We start from the raw sequence: 20,227 nt of genomic DNA, 5'->3' as shown, positions 1-20,227 counted from the left end.
AGCTTTCCCTATCAAGAAATAAAATGTAGCTTTATTATGGATCTCATGATTTGTATTCTTTTTAGGATTTTTTGAATTAGATCTCATCTAAGCCTCGGATTTTAAATGGAAAAAAGGTTTTGTGCATTTTTAAAAAGAAAAGACAAAAAGGAAATATATATGGGTGCTGCACAATCAAGGCCATTTGCCCTCTGATTTGGGCTAGTCACTTACTTTTCAAGGCCAGGGTTGGGGGTCAGCCTTTTGCATTTTTGCTCAATGTTTGAGCAGCCCTTTGTGGTAATTACACTTGCAAAGCATTGCTGTTATTTTTGGAGTTTACATTTGCAAATTTGCAGTCCACTCTTGAGCAGCCAGCTCATTGCATTGTAGCCTTGAGGCTTTTTGCAGGGCACTTTCATTTTGGGAAATCTTCATTTGCAATGACAAACCATGAGTCTTTTGGAATGCTTGCCACTGAGGACAAACTTGATGGCACCAACTATCCCATGTGGTCATACTTCGTGTGCACCAGTTGGTCTCCACAAATTTTTGGGGAATTGTATCTAGATCACTGTCTCTCCAGCAGAGGCACCTGCTGCCACCATAGCCACTAGAAGTGGTGCTACGGCTCTCCACAGTGCATCAAAGGCAGTAGGACAGAGCAGTAAAGGGGGGCAGCAACGCACAGCAGTCTACCATCAGTTCCAGCCTCTGTAAAGGGTGCTGGCTGAAAGACAGAGTTTTGGGGCTTCTCCCAAAGCCAATGAAGACCTCATTAAGAGGTGCACAGCAGCAGGAGTGAGTAGCAGTTTAGGGCAACAGTTTTATGCCCTCAGTTCCATCACTAGCGAGCAGCAACCCGCTGTCCACTTAGTGTGGTTTGTGAGTGCACCTTTTGAAATACATTTTGGGTCCTCTCTTTGGACATCCTTATTCAGTTATCAGTTGCCATATCCTGCTGTCTATTCCAGGTCTGAGCATGCTTTACATTTATATGTATGTGTGCACATCCCTAGTACGAATTAGAGCTCTCAGGTGTGATCTCGTGTATGACCCATTTTTCACTGCGCATCTAACATGGTAACAAACGCTAGAACATGAGCTAGAAGTACATAGTTGCGTGCCGAAACAGAAACGGGGGAAATGGAAACAGTTAAAACAAGGGAAACAGGGTTTTCGGCACCAGCTGAAAAGGCAGAACAAGAAACAGCAATATGGTTCAATCTATGTGTTAAAATAATTTTTTTATACATAATACAATTATCAATATAGTGCTTAAAGTGACAAATTATGCTACTTAGTATTAAGTCAGTTATGACTCACGCAGCATGCTTCAACATCTATAATTCTATGATCTATAATTCATGAATGAGTTCTCAAGAAGCAACAACAACAATCAGAAACGTATTAAAATTTGCAACTACACAAGTTAAAAGCATCCATAGTATCTACTATTATCTTGACTCATGAACCATGCAACATCACTGTCAGAAAAATAAAAGCATCCATGATCATGAATCATATTAAAAAAAAGGCAGCCAGCTGCCAAATTGAAAAGAAAGGCTGGAGAAGAGAGGCAAACAAACCGCGAATCAGGGAAGGAAGGGCCATGGTGGCTAAAAACCTTGCCATGGTTTTTTAGAAAATGCGGGTTTCTGAAACAGTGTTTTACCATTTCAGAAAAGGCACCGCTTCGGAGTTTTTGTTTCAGGGTGCCAAAACGCCGTTTCAAACCAGGGCCAACCCTGGTCGGTTTTCTAGGGCCCATGTGGTCGGCCACCAGACAGGGTACCGACCCTGCTGGTCGGTCAACTCAAGGGGCCTGGGCAGTGCCTATAAAAGGCCTACTCCTCTCTTCATTCCAGCATCCAGTGCAAGACTGAAAGCCCCTCTCCAAGGCTGTGTTCAGCACTCAGATCTGGAGCAGCTGGTGAGAGAGAGAGTCCATCAATATTTTCCAGCACTTTGCTGTGTTTTGTACTGCTCCCTTGGAGCTATTTTTCTGCCCACCATCTGGTGGATGAATATACTCTCTTTCTCTCTCCGTCCATATTTATTTCTGAGAGAGTGTTTGTTTGCATCTGTGATCATCTATCTGAGTTGAGTGTGTAAGAGTTAGAGAGATCATGGGTGGAGGTTTGAGTGATTCATTCCCTCTTGATTTCTAACATGGTATCAGAGCCATAGGCTCTCAACTTTCTTCATCAAAGCACTCTCTGAAGGAAGCAGTCCCTTGGCAGAAAGGCGATCCAGGCTAGCACGGGAGGTCAGTACATCTTTTTTTGCTTCAGTTTTTCAGTTTGCTATTCACCGAGATGGATCAGTGTTCAGAAGCCTCTACACCCACTGCTCGTCCTTCCTCCTTCTCCAGTCATCTTCCTTCTTCATTTATTCCCAATTTTGGTGAAGCTGGAAAGCTCGATGGGACGAACTATCCAATCTGGAAAGTCAAGATCCGAAGCCATCTGTTGGCACGGAAGCTGTGGAAGATAGTGATTGGGGCCGAGGAGAAGCCGGAGGACATTGTGGATAAAAGAGGTGAAGTTCTATTTGAAGCAGATGCGGATAAACTCAGTGCATGGGAGGAGAGGGATGCTCAAGCCTTAGCAATGCTAATTGGCACGACAGCAGATGCTGTGATTCCTCATATCCAGTTGGCAGAGACGTCTTCAGAGGCGTGGGCCATACTGAAGGACCTGTATGAAACCGATAATACAGCCCGTATCATTACTCTTCAGCATCAGCTTTATAATCTTGATATGAATGAGGGTGATAGTGTGCATGACCATCTGACAAAGGTGAAAGTCGTGCGGGACCAGCTCGCAACGGTTGGTCAAAAGGTGGACTCGAGCCAATTGGCATTGCTCACACTCTACAAGTTGCCACGGAGTTTCAAAAGTTTTGTGACTACAGTCACTGCGGGTCAACGGACTAAGCCAATCACCTTTGAGGAGCTTGGCCCACTCCTGCTTCAGGAGGAGGCTCAAGAGAAACTCTTTACGCAAACCGACGAGAAGGCATTAGTGGCCAAAAACAAGCCTGGAAAAGGCAAGCCAAAGGAATTCAAGAAGTCAGAGGACACTGACTGAAAGAAGAAAATGAAGTGCTTTTACTGTGAAAAGCTTGGCCACTCCGCCAAAGAATGCCGAAAGAAGAGGGCGGATCATAAGCGGAAGAGAGAAGCCAGGAACAAAGAAGAGCCTAAGAATGATTCTGCCAATGTGACGACTGGACAGTTGTTTTTAATCAATGAACATTGTTCAGCGTATGCAGTCAGTGAAGGAAAAGAGGGTTGGTATGTTGACAGAGGTGCTTCAAAGCACATGTCTAACAGAAAGACTTGGTTCAAAACCATGGAAAGTACACACCCGGATTCCAAAGTTTCTGTCGGGGATAGCCAAACGTGTCCTGTGAAGGGCATCGGTAGCATTCCTTTCATTACAACCGCGGGTGAGGAGAAGGATATCTCTAAAGTACTTTATGTACCCAACCTTCGCAAGAACTTACTGTCTGTAAGTCAGATGGACAAAAACAACATGGCAGTTCTCTTTCAAGATGGCAAGGTCACCCTGACATCCAAAGCAAATGGACAGATGGTGGCTCAAGGAGTTGAAGAGAACGGACTGTACCGCCTCAGTTCATGAAGACAACGGAAAGTCCAAACTTTGGCATGAGCGCTTCAGTCACGTCAGCTATGGAACCTTGGCTAAAATGTCAAAGTCGAAGATGGTGGATGGACTTCCACCAATTACAGGCAAGGATGGTGTCTCTAGGGCTTGTCTAGAAGGCAAGCAGCACAGGGACAAGTTCCCACAAGAGGCCTCGTTTCGGGCCAGCAAACCACGTGAGTTGGTTCATGCCGACATTTGTGGCCCAATGTCTACAGCATCGTGGGAAGGATCCAGGTACTCACTTCTCTTTGTGGATGATTTTAGTAGAATGACCTGGGTGTATTGCTTGGCCAAAAAGTCACAAGCTTTTGAGAAGTTCAAGGACTGGAAGGCCAGAGTTGAAAAGGAGACAGGGGAGGATGTCAAGACGTTCCGTACAGACAGGAGGGGAGAATTCACCTCAAATGAGTTTAACACATTTTATCGCAAGCATGGGATCAAGCGACAACTCACCACACCACATACTTCTCAGCAAAACGGGGTAGCCGAGAGGAAGCATAGAACCACCACGGAGACAGGGCTTGCTATGCTCCGAGGTAGGAACCTTTCTAAAGCACCCCAGGTTGACCATCCAAGAGGTGGCGAAATCGGAAGATGATGTTCCACAAGCTACTGAGGAAGAGCAAGATGTTCCAGAAGCAGTTCCAGTTCCTCCTCCTACTGAGAAGCAGAAGAGGTTGCCCCAATGGTACCTACGGACATTGGAAGACTCTTAGGTCACCAACATACCTGAGAGTAGCAGTTCCGGATTGCGACGGTTCCAACGTTTTCAAAACACCCCATCCGTGAATTTTGCGTTGGTGGCTCAGCTTGAAGAGCCAAGGATCTTCGAGGAGGCGAAGGACCATCCAGAATGGCAGGCTGCCATGCAGGCAGAGATGGATGCTATCCTGAAGAACAATACCTGGGACTTACTGGCCAGGCCCCCGCGACAGAAAGTCATCGGCACTAAGTGGGTATACAAACTTAAATCCAATCAGCCGGGAACTTGGATAAGTATAAAGCAAGGTTAGTGGTCACAGGTTTTGCTCAAACAAAAGGCATGGATTTTGATGAAACTTTTGCTCCCACAGCTCGCATGGTTACTATCCGGACAGTGACAGTCGTAGAGCCACTGTTGTCCAAGTATGACGTCGTACCGAGAAAGAGGCATGATGTCGAAGTTCAACTTGTCCGTATAATGTTGGATGCGAAAAGACAAGTTTTTGATCCTGGTGTTGCACAAGAAAGTAGTTCCATTTGCGAGTTCAATCTGATAGTCCATGAGACTAGGACTGGTGGTCAACCGAAGTTTGTCGACCATAGAACTAGCTAGGAAGTTATGAGAGCAGCCACTGTCGATGAGGATAGTGACCGTTGTTCCACGAATCGATCCTTGAACATAAAGTACTTGAGTGGCCAGGGAAGATTCGGGGTTGCTGGCAAGGCTCAGGTGGATGGTATTTGCCATTCGAACAGCTTTGCCTTTCTTGTCTTGTGCTGGGTTAGCATCTTCTGTTTGGGAAGTGCTAGGTTCCATATTGGAATTTTGCTTTGGTCGTTTGGGACAATCGAACCATCTATGGTCGCCTGTACAGATGGTACAAAGTCCTTTTGTGCTGGAATTGTTCTTCTTGTCAGTGGCCGCACCTTTATGTTGGGGATGTCGGTAATGACATTGTGAAGAAGAAGAGGCGCGATCCTTGGAGGAGTGCTTCTATTGGAATCCAGCATATTATTTCTGAGTCTTCTGGGGATCTTGAGACTGTCGCTGACCTTGATTACCCGAGTTTTTTCGAAACCTGGTGTTATCTTGAGGGCGAGCACCTTTGGCCATAGTAGAGTTCTGATTAGCACTCTGCTTCCCTATGTTTTGGAAATCTGTAATGCGCTCTGCGTAAGCAATAGCGCCGTCTATGGTGGTGATGTTTGCTTTAAGGACATCAATGCGTAACAAGGAATTTAGGCCTGAGATGAAAGCATGAAGGCGATCATCCTCAGTTAAGCCATCAATCTCCAGCACCAATGTGGTGAACTGAGAGATGTAGGAAGACAGGGAGCCAGTTTGCTCCAACTGTCGGAGTTTTGAACGTGCTTGGAAGTCCGCATTGGCAGGTATAAATTGCTTACGGAGCACGTGTTCAAAACGTTCCCATGTTAACACACTTTTGCCGTCCTTGAAGCATCTTTGCCACCATAGAAAAGCTGTATCCTTAAGGAGGGAGGCTGCCAAGGCGATCTTTTTGCCTTCAGTGAGGTCAACAGTATCAAAATACATGCGCATTTTTGCGAGCCATTGGTCAACTGTTCGGCGATTGCGTTGACCAATGTAGGCTTCCGGAAGTTTGATGTCAAGTCTTTTAGTTTTGGAAGCTTGGAGTAAACGGTAGAGGGCACGTAGTTCAGTGTTTTCTACCTCTGGTGGGAATGAATCCGCATAGTCGTCTGGTTGCGTCACGTCATCCTCTGTATGTGTGGTACTGCGAGAATCTTGAAGTTGTTGAACTTTCTGGACCAAGTCAGAGATGTTGTCCTGAAGCTGGGAAATTTGAAGTTGCAGTAATGTTTTGCCTTGTACGGTGACTTCAGGGGTCTTTTTTGGACTTGAGTCTTTGATCTCTGGAGAGGCTGCACGCGAGCGCTGCGACATATCTGAGGTCCCTGTGAGAAAAGCGCGAACTTGCGCTCTAGTTTGTACCATTCCTGGAAGAGGATTCGGGCTGCTCCCTGAGGTTGCTCATGTTGGAGGGGGCAGGCGAGGCAAGATGAAACCACCCGTGGAAACCTGGTAAAGAAGGTCCTGTCTGAGGTAACACTGGTGATGCCGAAATGGGTGTTACTGCTCGTGAGAGGACAGGAGTAGGTTGCAGAGTCCACGGATCTGAGAAGGGATAAGGAGCTGTTGTCGGAAAAGGAGGATATCCAGGGGAGGGAGTGCCTTCAGAAGGTAAATACTGTCTTGGGGAAGGTACAACCTGTATAGTAGGATATCTCGAAGCTGAAGGAGGTGGAGAGTACCCTGGAGATGCCGAAGGTAAGGGATAAAATTCTCTCCAAAGATGGACAACAAACTCTTGAGGAATATCGTGTTCTGGGTATCTTCGTGTCTCGTGGAACACAACCTGTACTGTGCTGAGGAAGTAATGCAACTGAGGTGCCTCACGCAGAAGGTATAGAATGTGGTCCAAATCACTAGGAGGGCACGTGACACAGAAGACCCAAGATGCAAGAGCTCCGAAATGGGCTGGTTGTGCAATTTGAACACGATATTGTGTGGTAGCTGATGCCTGGGGTGTCCTTGAAATGCCGGGTGAATTACCAGGGGTTCCCATGCTTTAAGGGAGTGTCTTTCATTTGCTTGTAATTGGAGAATGACAAGAGAATCCTTAAAAGCAGAATGGATAGACTCCACCTGGCAATGATTCAATCTGCCAAATTGTTGCGTAGAAGAGGCTTGCAAATCGCTATCCGGAGATCCATGTTGCAGTGGTTTGCGAGGAGCAGGTCGAGGCTTGTCTGGTCCGGGCTGTTAACAGGCGGTCTTCATCGCGAGAGGAGGCTGAAACTTGTGCTGATTTGGCAGGAAAAGATGGCGAAACAAGGGGGGCTGCAGGCTGTCAATGGCGAAAACTGGTTGCAGTTCCCAGGGCTAAATTTCGCAGATAAGGCAGGGCTGTCGCTGATGTCACGCTGCAGGCTGGCAGGGAATAACAGGTAACCAGGGCCGCAAATGGCAAGGCTAGGCTGCATATGGCGAGGGGGCTGACAGCGAAATGGTGATGCAGGGTTGGCAGCGAAAATGGCGAGGCAGGGGCTGGCAGCGAGCAGGGCTGGCAGCGTGATCGCGCATGCAGGGGCTGGCAGTGTGATCGCACATGCAGGGGCTGGCAGCGAAACCTGATTGACGAAAAAAATCCGTAGGCGTTGAAAAGGTACGTCCCTTTTGTTTTTTGTTTCGTTTGGGTTGCCTTCATGCGGTGGTTGCCCAAAAATTAAAGGGTGGGTGACCCTTGGGTAATCTAGGGTAGACCTAAAGTTTGGGGCTGGGTTTTTTTTTTTAAACCCCTTTAGGTACCCTTTTATAAGTACTTGGTGTCAAAAGGTGTGCCTATTCGAAGGGGTGTGACCCTTGGAATAGGTGCACCTTTTCATGAAGGGGTGTGTCCCTACATGAATAGGTGTGTCCTTTTGTCCACGATGGGGTGTGTCCCTTGGGTGAGGAGTCAAGACTCTTCATCAAAAGGTGTGTCCGATGGTGGAAAAGGTGCGTCCCTTGGTTTTGGGACAGCCCAAGCACCTGAAAAGACACGATTTTTGTCGTGTCCATTCACATCAACTCGTGATGTGTGGGAGATGGAGAGGCCATAGATGACTTTAGGCAAGGTTGGCGCGAAAAATTTTTACGCTCATCCTCTCCATCTCTTCCATGCACAATGTGCACGGATATCCTTCTAGCGGAAAAGATGTATCAGATCGACGCTAGAAGGTGGGGGGCATTTCCTACAGGCAGGAGCGAAATTTGCTCTGATACCACTGTAAGAAATCCTAGATTTACTATATTTAAAAATGTGCTAAGGAACAGAAAGGAGACTGAAATAGTAGAGAACAAGGAATAATTGTATTGCTTGAATGTCTGTAGTGTAGATGTTGTGTCATCCATACAATTGGGCCTCTCTTATATAGAGAGTGAAGAGTCACACATGAAAAGGTGTGTTCTTCAAAGTGTAGGTGCATGAAGAGGTGTGTACCCCTTGTGAAGGGTGTGACCCTTGATGAGAGGGTACATTACAATAAGAATGTCTCTTCAATAGAGTGTCTCTTGTGAAGGGTTGTGCCTCATAGGAAGTGTCCCGTCGAAAGGGCAAGAGTTGTGCCTCTTAGGAAGTGTCCCGTCGAAAGGGCATACCCTTCCACAAGTGTCCATTCATCAAACCATCCATAAGTCTAGATATAAAGAAAGGAATACGTCACAGATCGTGACACCTGTGAGCCCCCGATTTGAGGGGACAAGGGGCAGTGAGAGGTAGGAGGGCTGGGGAGAGAGAGAGACTCAGGCCGGCATCATAGGCAACCAGCACACGGGCTGGTTGCAGCCTGCAACAGCAGGTAAAACGGGGCTTTAGGCCTCACATGGAGGATCCTGCAGCAGCGCAGACTGGCTGCACAGGGCACCCTTATATAGGGGCCTGTGGCAGGCCAAGTCGGCCCAACCAGGGCCAACCCTGGTCGGTTTTCTAGGGCCCATGTGGTCGGCCACCAGACAGGGTACCGACCCTGCTGGTCGGTCAACTCAAGGGGCCTGAGCAGTGTCTATAAAAGGCCTACTCCTCTCTTCATTCCAGCATCCAGTGCAAGACTGAAAGCCCCTCTCCAAGGCTGTGTTCAGCACTGAGATCTGGAGCAGTTGGTGAGAGAGAGAGTCCATCAATATTTTCCAGCACTTTGCTGTGTTTTGTACTGCTCCCTTGGAGCTATTTTTCTGCCCACCATCTGGTGGATGAATATACTCTCTTTCTCTCTCCGTCCATATTTATTTCTGAGAGAGTGTTTGTTTGCATCTGTGATCATCTATCTGAGTTGAGTGTGTAAGAGTTGGAGAGTTCTTGGGTGGAGGTTTGAGTGATTCATTTCTAACAGTGGCTAGGAAGATTTGGAAAGTCACCATAGGTAAAAACTAAAACTAAAAGATCAACAGATGCCGCGGGTAAGATAATGGTAAAAAGATGGCCCAGATATGTGGAAGGAGAAGGATGTGGAAATGTTATCTTTGATCATTAACATGACATCAGATGCACTGATTCCAAACATTCAGTTGGCGGATACTTCAGAGGAGGCCTGGACCATACTAAAAGATTTGTACAAGATAAACACTATCCAAACACTTATGCTCTAGAATGAACTTTTTAGGATGAAGATGGAGAAAGGAGATCTAGTAAGTAAGCAGTGTGGATGATGCAGGGTGGTTTCCAGATGATAGGGACCATGCTATCAAAGAGCAGATACTGGAATTTGATATACGAGTGTTTGACCACACATAGAAGACGCCTTCAACGCATTCCTCAGCGCTCGTCCCAAGGAGTACATGGAGCACATTCTTCGAGGAGTGGAGGCAGCTCACAACGGCTCATTACTACCAGTTGTAAACCCCCAAATAAGTGAGTCCTCAAGAGAAATACAGGGAGGGAGAGGAATGAAGAGGCTGCCACATGGGCAGTACATGATTATCCTTCTTAGATTTATTTTTGATCCACCCTACAGGGCAGATCAGTCCACGTGGGTACTTTTATTGTATTACTCACATGTGGGGCTTCACATAAGCCTCGAAGAGGGGCATATTGACTGCAGAACAAGCCCATTGTGTGGGCTGTAGAGCTGGGCAGAGGCCCAGCAAACGGCACAGCAAGAGGGAGCTCTTACAGGCCCAAAAATAGTCTGGCGTTTTTGTATCTGCCTACTAACCACTGAGAGGCCGGCTCCTGTTCCTTAAGCTTTGGATAGAGGCTAGGTCTCTCTTGAGCACTCTCTCTCTCATGGAGGGTCTGCTTGTGCTGCAGTACATGAGACTAGAGATTTCATCTCTCCTCTAAATGGCATCATCACTGATCAGTCCATCTGGCCTACCCATACTGCGGGGGAGCATCGTCCACCAGCCAAATATGTGCCATGGCCTGTTCAACCTCCTCCTCCTAGAAACAATGCAGCTGAAATCCTCAACCCTTTCTAGAGGAGCCCCTATCGTGGCTGTTGTAGTACAATGGGAGAAGGGAAAGAAAGTCTATTGAAGTCTTCAAAAGACCGAGGGATCTATGAGACTGAAAAAACCACATACAATGAGCTGAATGGGTGGAGCCTCACCCAAGACAAATAGAACATGAACATAAACACTAGTACAAAGTATCCGAGCCCATGGAGAGGACGGAAGCTGCAGTGTGGCGTCATTGTGGTGGTCCTTTGTATGTTGTCTGAGGAACCAAGTCGACGTTGCGGCTAAGAATGAATAAGGGATCTCGGAACAAAGAGAGTGTATGGGGCTGCGGCGGCATGAAACCCAATGATAGAGCACTGGCATCAATCAGTATGCGTGGTCTGCTATGGTCTCCTAGCCATGGCCCTGCATTGGCACGTCCCTGCATTGGACAATGGCCTGTCACACCTGTAAGTCGTGCTTCCAATTCGGTGAACATGGAGGGAAGATCCCCACATCTGATCTGTGCATCTACACGCTGACGGGCTATCGTATCTCTTGCTCTAGGCCTTGGCTACTATCCGACTAAACAAATTCAATGATCAGACTTTCGATAGGGTCTGGCTGAGAACCCTGATCTTGTCTATGTGCCTTGAGCAGCTAGTACTATACTGAAAGCGAGGAAATCTGTCCAAACCATTTGCATGAACGGGCATACCAACACCACTCATTACCCTCAGTTGCTTATGTCAAGATGCAAATAAAACAAGTGATGGTTACCTGTGTTGGCCTGAGGTCAGAACCATAATCCCTGATTCAATGAAGATATGTGGTCACCTAGAATGCTGCGTCAAGCTACAGTGAGGCTAGCCCCAAACTCAGCCAAAACGATATGGAGTGGGACTGACAGCTTACTAATGGGAGGACCTCGAGCCTCTCCACTAGAGCCCAGTCTACCTCTAAAAGATCAGGCTCCCAGAAAGGATAGCCATACATGCCAGCAGGGTGAACCAAGGAATCAAAGAGAAGAGGATTGGCCCAAGGATCTTGGAAATGAGGGTGAAAGCACTCTGCCCAAGCCTAGCAAGTGTGGCGTATCCCCTACTCAGTCGGTCTTGCATCGCTAGTCGCATCGCGAAAATCAGGCCAGAGAAAAGAACTCCCAAATATGTGTAGGCAACAACCTCGACCGTAATCCGTCCAAGATGCTCTTGATGCATGGCTTCCTAGGATGTGTTGAAGATCATAACCTTGGTTTTACCAAGGCTGACCTTCAGATCATGTCTCTTGCACAACGTATGGAATGCATCCACGTGAACCCTCAGAAGCAGTCCAATATTGTTGTGTTGGGCGAAATGCCAGTGAATTCCCCTTATGCATGTATATACCTAGATGAATCCAGGAGCATTCCAAAACTCGTTCCCCCCTTATGCATGGCCCAATCACCGATGTGAAATCTGTCCACTCCCTCAAAAGCCCATCGTGGCAGCACTACCCAAAGGAGAGCCTCAAACTCCCATACACTATAGAGAACTCATCCTCACACCAAGAATCCCGGCCCCTCACAGCAAAGATAAACCACTCCCACATGCCCCACTCTAAGGAAGGCATGGCAACAAAGGAAGCCCTCCCGAGCTTGTTCTTCGCCAACTCCAGATTGTGAAGTCACCTCCAACAATTCAAGAATCCAGATCTCGTAGGCTCTCTATAGCTGGCACCAAAAAGGGTGCTCTTTAATGATGGCACGCAGATGCATACACGTTGAGGATCCCTATTCGGGTATCCCCAATCCTCAGACCCATCTATGCTGCTCATCCAACTATGAGCTCACTCTAATGAAACACTTTAAGGGCTAGGGCCCCATTACGATGCAAATACCTATACTAGCCGAACATCCAAGCCCCTTCGAAAAGAAGGCATCTGCAAATACTTGAGGCTGTAAACATGTGTTGTGGAAGCATGACAATATCAACTACTTGCCCCACAAGGACTCTCTGCTACTCCTTTCATAAAATCCCATGCTGCTGCTGCTAATGATGTGCCTGATCCTAAAAATGATGCATGCTCCAATTCATTAGAGTCCAACTCATGGAGAAGATGGGGGGGTCATGAAAAAGGCCTTTCGATGATTGGATGCCTACATGGCCAGCAAGAGGCATCACTAGTCCAATCCACCTTGAGGCAAGCTTGCTACGCGTTTAAAAACATAAACCTCGCCCCAAAAAAACGTATTTTTACATAAACATGTCACTTAGTGATGCCTAAAAAGCTTGAGCATCAATAGTTTTAACATTCATGATTCTAAAACCACATTTATGATAAAGAAGCTTGGCCTCAATCCTTATTTTGATTTTAAAAATGTGTATACGATCACGTTTTGAAATGTCGAAACGTTTCAATAGGAATAGGAACCAAATGTGTTTACATCAAGAAAGAGGTCGAGACTCCTAGCTTGACTACACATGGGTACAAAGGCCAATGCATGAGTCATTGGAGTTTCTTGCTCCCCTATAAACTAAACACAGCCACTGCCGCACCCACGCCTTTCTCTAGGGAAAGCAATCTAGAAGGTGGCACTGAGACCATGTGGTAGATAAATTTCCGACCTGTCTATCCCAACCACTCCTCTAGTATCTCCATCATAATATAGAATTGAAGAAAACCAAGGTCCACTGCTCCTCTTGTGGGGCTGCAAATTTGAAGCCCTAGAACGGGCATATCGAGAGGTCCACTTCTCCAATGGTTCCCCACCCTAAGGTCTCCCAGATGAGGGGGTACTCATACAATACCTCTATGTAGTTCCATGGCCCCAAGAGCTAGAACTCTCGTGATGTCATTGACTTAGGCGAGGCTTGCGCCTTGGAAGCTGAAAGAGAGGTGCCGAGTCTAAAGATGATGTTGGGCAAAGACCTAAAGAGGGACATCGCAATGAGGCCTTTGAGGGGGAGAGGGAGGGATGGACAGCCACGGGACGACAGGAAACCTGAAACTGCACAGGGAGGGGTGGGAAGGGGGAGGGGGAGGGGGGGGGAGGATTGGATGCCAAGAAGAAAGAAGAAAGAAGAAAGAAAGAAAGAAAGTTTATTTAAACCTTCGAATGTCCAAAGGGTCTATGAGATACATGAGCTGAATGGGTGGCGTCACTAAGTAGGCATCTACACCCAAGACAAATATATGCAATGCGTGAACCCATGGGGAGAAAGATAGACCTAAAATGTGGTATCACTGTGACTGTCCACTTGGCACCTAAGAATGGATAAGAGCACCTTGGCAGATAGAGGCTCTGATGATGATCAATGCTGCAGAGGAATGAAACCCGTGATAGATTGTTGACATAGGTCAACCTACGTGGTTCGTTCTCATCTCTTCACAACAGCTCCACATCCAATGTCAACCTCGCTGCCTATGTTCATGATCTATCAAACATAAAGGGAAGATCCCAAAGCTTCATCCTTGCATCAACACACTGGCAGGTCTGTCATGTCTCTCACTAGATTCTTGGCTGCGCCGTCTCCCTAGGGACCACTGGTCCGTGCTATCCGACTAGAGAAGATGGGTGATCACCCACTGAGAGTGATAATAGCCGACAAAGGGGGCGATAGGGAAGGACAAGGATAGAGAAGCAGGCCAATCTGTGAAGGATGGAGGAAAGCGGGAGCTATAGTAGTAGTAGTAGTAGTCGGAGTGTCAGGCGATGGGGGTGGGGCAAGGAAGGAGGAACAAGGGCATAAAGGATCCCAAGCGATGACCCTAAAGCTATCTAAACCTATGCGAACGGAATCTATCATGTGTTCTATGGCCTCATGTCTATGGAAGATCAAACAACTCCTCCCTCTCACAAGAGACCGAGTGCTCATGGTGAGGCAATTCAACTACTCTCCCTGTGGGGAGGCCTTTGATTGAAATCATGTTCGGTCATGCTACTTTTGGCATGCCCATCTTCTATGATTCTTTGCTGCTGGCTGGCCAACTTCCTTGCTCTCCACCCTACTCCAGACCTCATTTGTCGGGGTAACCCATGGGATTTGCGAGTAAGGAGGTTTAGCTCAAATCTGGAGGTGCAAGTTCCTACCCCGCTATCCTCTTGCTAGCATTCTGGGACCCTAGGGACAACGGGAAGGGCAACTGCCAAGGTACATGCAAGTGGCCCAACACTCTGCAACATAGGCATTGCCTTGGTTAGCCTGAAACATTGACCCTTTGCCTAAAGACACCTCCATCCAGGGTCTCTAAAAGTATCTCCTCTGAGAGGCTGTCTAGGTTGTCCACGATCATGATAGCTTTGAGACTCCATCATCACTGAGTACTGAAGCTATTGTGGTCAAGGTCTCAAGAACAATGCTGAAAAGGCCCCGACAAAGGACAAAATAGCTGGGAGGCGGAGCGCATTGGGATACGTCGATACATGATTCGTCATCTGCATATTATCCATGGTGAAACCATGGTACCAAGGGATAAACAAACCAAATAAGGACAAAGGTAAACAAGACTCTGCTCCAACATTACTTCCGTGATGTCCAAGGAGTTAAGCTGGACTAGAAAAAAAACTTTCCATAAATGGTGACACCCGGAATATGACCACCTTCTAGAGCTAAACTCGCTTGGACCCAATCTTGAACATGTTGTGGAGTGGGAGTAAAGCCAACAATGTGCCCCTCCACTACTCGATCCTATAGAGAAAGAACAGTTTTCTACGCCTAAAAGGGACATGCAAATGGCTGAGGGTGTCAAGGTCATTAACACCTGCTATCAAGAGAGAAGGAAGTACATGTCTTTATTGAAAAATATTAGCCAATATTACATTGTTTGTTAGTACTATCCATCTTACTTGATAATTGACCATAGCAATACTGATAGAATGTATACAATATTGGCATCATGCATGCCTCTCAACTATAACCATGTGGGTGAATGTTGTCGAAACGTCATGCAAACTATCCTCTACTTCTCCTGCCTGCACTTTCCTATGTGCTTCCATCAGATCTTGTCATCAAACTCCACTTTCATGCTGTTCTTCGCTATCAAACTAACAAAAAGTGTGTTCTTGCAACGATCATGCACATAGAGGACATTGGAAAGTACGTTATCCTTTCCTGAGTCCTTTTCTGAGTCAATATACGAAATGCTCCCAATACCTTTGATTGAACACTTCCTATTGTCTAAACCATCAATCACTGATGAGCCAGCCCTCTTGTCCACTGTCAACGGACCAATTTCCCATTCTCACCAAAACTGGAATTGGCATACAGAAGCCATGACAAGATATAGAGAAACTGGAAGAAAGATCTTTTGAAATAAACACACACGACTGGGCCAGTCTTTCAGCCTATATATAGGCCCCAACCTAGACAAAAAGTGCTGGCATTTTGGCAGCCCTGCCTGCTCCTACATGCAGGCCTAACTCAGGGTACGCACAGCCCGTACTTACCGCCTTTGACCCGGATCTACTGCCCCCATGTCCTCGTATGGGGACTCAAAGGTGGGGCATTGGCCACCAGCAAGATAAGATGCTACAGAAAACTACAACTTTATTAAAAAGAAGCATGAGATCAGATGAATTAAATTGATTAAGAGAATGTACAAAGCTGTGCATGTCACTTGTAACAATTCACTTGAAAAGATGTTGCAAAGAAGACCCAGAGACCCCAAAAGATTACATCTGTATGAAAAAAAGGCAACTCAATGGTTTTATGGGAATAAAGCTAGAGATAGCCCATCAGTTGAAGAGACCTGGGATTCAAGACAGGGGCAGGGAGAGGCAAGCCTTGAAGCCAAGCCTCCAAGGACATGCTGCAAGGGTATGTGGTACCAGAAAAAGTCGCAGAACAAAAGGGGCAGGGGTGGGGTAGGGAGGGAGGGGGGGGGGGGGGGGGGGGGGGGAGCTATGCACTAGGTATGGAGTTTAAAATTGCAGGTAGTCAGGAAGCTGCAAAAAGGCATGCTGGAATTCTGCACAGGCATCCATACATGAGCCTGAAGGCACAGAATAGGCCAAGTGTCATGCATTGAGTACAGTCGAAGCCAAGTGTCATGCATTGAGTACCGTCGCATGTAGGGGACCCATTCCCCGACTGCCTGGACACCCTAGGCTTTACACCCCAAATAAAGGATATCCTAGGTATGGAAGACCTTAGCGACGCCAACATCAGATGTCGTCCAACTAATGTGTCTTCCATAGCAACCCCAAATCAGAGATGTCTTCCAACTAATATGCCCAGCCATTATGTGGGATAATTAATGTGGCACACAGCGCCACCATAAGCCCTTTTCGTATCTGCATTTCCACAAGGGGTTAAGGCATTATCTCCCTAACATCCTCATGTGGTTAAACACCTGCCACCAATACAACTTGTAGACCCTGTCATCATGTAAACCAAGATCATGGCCAACCACAACACATGACCACACAGAAGCCGCAACCAACCCACCAACAGATATGCAGCAGCAACACATTTCAATATTAGTCACACAGATGCAATGTCAGATCATGTCACATTATTAATGTGTCAGATCATGTCACGTCACTACTCCCAACAGTTGCCATCTTTCAGATTGGCTGACATGTCTTGCGGGATCTGCACAGATCTGTCGTCTGCCCAAGGCCACACATCTCCAACAGTGAGCTGATGGCACAAAGGGCAGCGTGGCTGTGATCCCACGAATAGCAGAATGTGCCAAGTGTCACGCATTAAGTGCGGGTTGCATGTTGGGAAACCATCACCTATTGCCTAAATGGATAGAGTCATGTCTTCCAACTAACATGCTTCCAAGTAACATTCCCACACCTTATGTGGGATAATTCATTTGACCCACAGATACTACACGGAAGATGTACAAAGCTGGACATAAATGCAATTATTATATAGCATCACTTAATCTTCTTATGAAGAGCCTTGAGCTCCTGCATCTTACTCGCAGAATTCCCAGAACGAATGCCATCAGATGTCCCCACAAACTTCAATATGCAATGTAAATTACACACTAACTCTGCCGATTGGCAAAAGTGGTGACTTCAACAATTTGAACTAACCTGCCGTTCCACTGTAAGTGGAGTATATCCAGTCATTAGGAAGTGACAACGGGGCGTAGGTATCAACGACGCAACAAGACCCACAAGATCATTGTTCATATATCCTGGATAGCGTAGAGTAGTTGTGCTTGCCGACATGACAGTGGAAACCAAGGAGTTGGTTTGAGCAAAGGTTGGATTGGGAATGTGTAGGCGGTCTACAGCAATTCTGTTTAATGCAGTGTTGTCCAGAACTACCACACAATCTGCATTCAATGTCAACCGCTTCAATGTCAGAAGGGAATTGTATGGCTGAACCACCACATCACTTGTCTCCATCTGATTTGGGAAAACACTGTATGTCTGCACTAGTTTTTTGCTGTAGCGGTCATTTAAAGCTTCCAATAGGTAGGAACCCATCCCTGTCACAAACAATAAAGAGGCCCGATTTACAAAAAGGTAAAATGCTGTAATGGGGACAAGGAAAGGACCTATGCTTGTTGAAAAGCAACAAATGTTGAATCATAACAAAAGTTAGGCATTCACAGTGGAGATTACATGGTCCAACAGCCCGTCCTCTGTAGCCTTCACACATTCTATACCTACCAACAAGGATATTCTACCAGGCCTCAAGAGCCTAAGGCAGGCTAGAACTACAAAGACGATGAAAGAAACTAGCCAACAGGTATTCCATTCCTACCAGAACCTGTCCCTCCTGCTATTGAGTGGCAAAGGACAAAGCCTTCAAGGCTGTCACTTCCATCAGCTTCTCTGTCGATCATGTCCATTATATCCTCTTCAACCTGCTCTCCCTGCAGTGGAAATTTTTGAAGGATAAGGATAACTTCAACAACAAATCAATCAGAAATATATGAGAGCTTCAACAGAATTTCTGCCCATTTTGGGGCGGTCTGAGTTCAATTCTCTGGTAATGCTCTTTGCAGAGAGATATAATACACAAAAAAGTGAACTAGTTCATCGCAGACATTTTTGTCTTGAAAAATAAGGGCAGAAATCGTCCTAAGATTCGCATATGTTTTTATTCGACCTTCTGTACACAAGCGTACAAAAGAAGTGCTCTAAACTTCCACACTTATACACGCATCCTCTTAAGCGATTCCTTTTAACTATACCAAGACCTTTGAACAGACAAATTTGAGAAAGGGTTGCTAGAAACCTGCCTGATAATAACCGCTAGCCCAATTATTTCCTGCACCACCTCCGTGCTCAGCCACAAATATGTTCTCGTGGTTGTACAAGTTCCTGTATTCGCTGTTTTGAATACCATTGATGACCCTGGGTTCTAAATCTAATAACAAAGCTCTTGGTATGTAGTGCTCGTCGTCTGCTTGATAGAAAAAGACATCCTTCCGATCGCCACCCTGTTGCAAAATACTACGGACATCACTGGATCGGTCTCTGGAAAGAGCGCATTCTCTTACGAACACATCATCTAGGGACATTTTCTCTTTAGCAAGACGAAACGAAGGAAGCACTTCGGTGCATCTTAAAATATTGAAAAAGCAGGCAGACCTGAGTGGCGAAATCTTCGAGCATGCCTTCCTTGCTGATGCCGTGCTCTAAGCAGAGCTGTTTCCAGAACTCCATTCCAATTTGGTTGCCGCATTGTCCTACTTGCAAGGTGATGATTTCGCGAGGCATTGCGTGGGAGACGACAGGTTGAGAAGCGATCGATGAGGGCGCTTTCAAAAATGCACGTCCATCATTCGAATGTGTCCATGTTATGAGCTCAAACCAAGTATCGAAGAACAGCACCGAGCACAAGAGCGCAAAGAGTACAGCACAAGCACCAGCATTCGAAAATGTTGGCCTAACTTAACCAGATCCGGGCAGGTAACAGTATTGAGCTAGAATATATATAAATGAATTTAGTGCTATTTCTTAGAAATTTTTTAATAATATTTTCCATTTTGTCTTAATTTTACAGTGAATTTATAACTTAGATTTATGTAAAATTGCAATTTGAGAAGTATTAATTATGATATCCAAGAAGAGCACTATAATCGTAGAAATATTTGAAATACACTACAATATTATTATAAGACTAACAATACATAAAAATTTATCTAGTATACTTAAAATTAGTTTTTTTTGGAGTTTTTATAAATGGAGTTATATGTCACTAAAAACATGATGTTTTTAAAAGCATGAACTAATAATAGTTCATACATGAATTATTTTATGTGTATTGAAAAAAAGTCGTAATGCTTTGAAAATGGAAAGAATTGAGTAATATATGCTGTGAATTAAGAGTCATTCAAGAGTATGACTTAACTATAGTTTGAAATAGGAAGTCCTTTACATGTATTGAAAATGGGCTTCTACTTAAATATACTAGATTATGTCTCTATTTTTTGGAAAGTAAATTTTTTTTGTAGATGTTGGATTTCCACTGAGGTTATTGTAGCCATATGTCGAGTCAATTGTGTTGAGTTCTCTTATGAATTTCTCTTCGAGTGTATCTACTTTGCATTTTAAGTTTGTGTGGTGGCTAGGATTTCTGTTTTGAAGTTCGAGTGGAACAGTTTGTACCTGTTAACATCATGTTTCATTTTTAATGGAGGTTTGGTTTAGTGTTGTGCTATTCGTTTTTCAAGATTACTAGTTTGTCCAATATATCATTTTTATGTAGCAATACATAGAATTTCTTTTTCTTTGTCTTCTTCCGCGATTTCCTATTTGAAATAGCAAAATGAAGTACGATGAGTTTTTTTATGTGTGCTAGAAAATGAAGTTTGTATGTATTCCAAGATATGGAGTCAAGAATATACCTATAGGGTGCTGAAATATATTGTTCTTTGGTGGAGTCGGGAAAAACTCAACATGTTCGCCATACGCTTCTTTTGCAAAATTTAAATCAATAATGGAAGTTATACCTTC

General features: G+C 45.6%; 1 protein-coding gene across 1 annotated transcript in view; it reads right to left on the bottom strand.

The window, feature by feature from the left end:
* The window catches only part of LOC147889790 (tubulin gamma chain), a 49,276-nt gene extending 30,107 nt beyond the window's left edge, over positions 1 to 19,169 (bottom strand). Inside the window, exons 1-4 of the mRNA XM_087391400.1 lie at positions 18,860 to 19,169; positions 18,504 to 18,708; positions 18,027 to 18,134; positions 17,348 to 17,748 (exon numbers count right to left, since the gene is read on the bottom strand). Of these exons, the coding sequence (XP_087247526.1) occupies positions 17,348 to 17,748; positions 18,027 to 18,134; positions 18,504 to 18,708; positions 18,860 to 18,988 (843 nt within the window). The 5' untranslated portion in view covers positions 18,989 to 19,169. The remainder of the gene's footprint in view (positions 1 to 17,347; positions 17,749 to 18,026; positions 18,135 to 18,503; positions 18,709 to 18,859) is intronic.
* Between the last annotated feature and the right edge of the window lie 1,058 nt (positions 19,170 to 20,227).

Source organism: Dipteris shenzhenensis, chromosome 20 (genome assembly GCF_047967505.1).
Source record: "Dipteris shenzhenensis isolate YYH24624 ecotype China chromosome 20, Dip_SZ_1.0, whole genome shotgun sequence".
Taxonomy (NCBI): domain Eukaryota; kingdom Viridiplantae; phylum Streptophyta; class Polypodiopsida; order Gleicheniales; family Dipteridaceae; genus Dipteris; species Dipteris shenzhenensis.
Note: the sequence above shows the minus strand (reverse complement) of the source record. Positions and strands in the feature narration are given on the sequence as shown.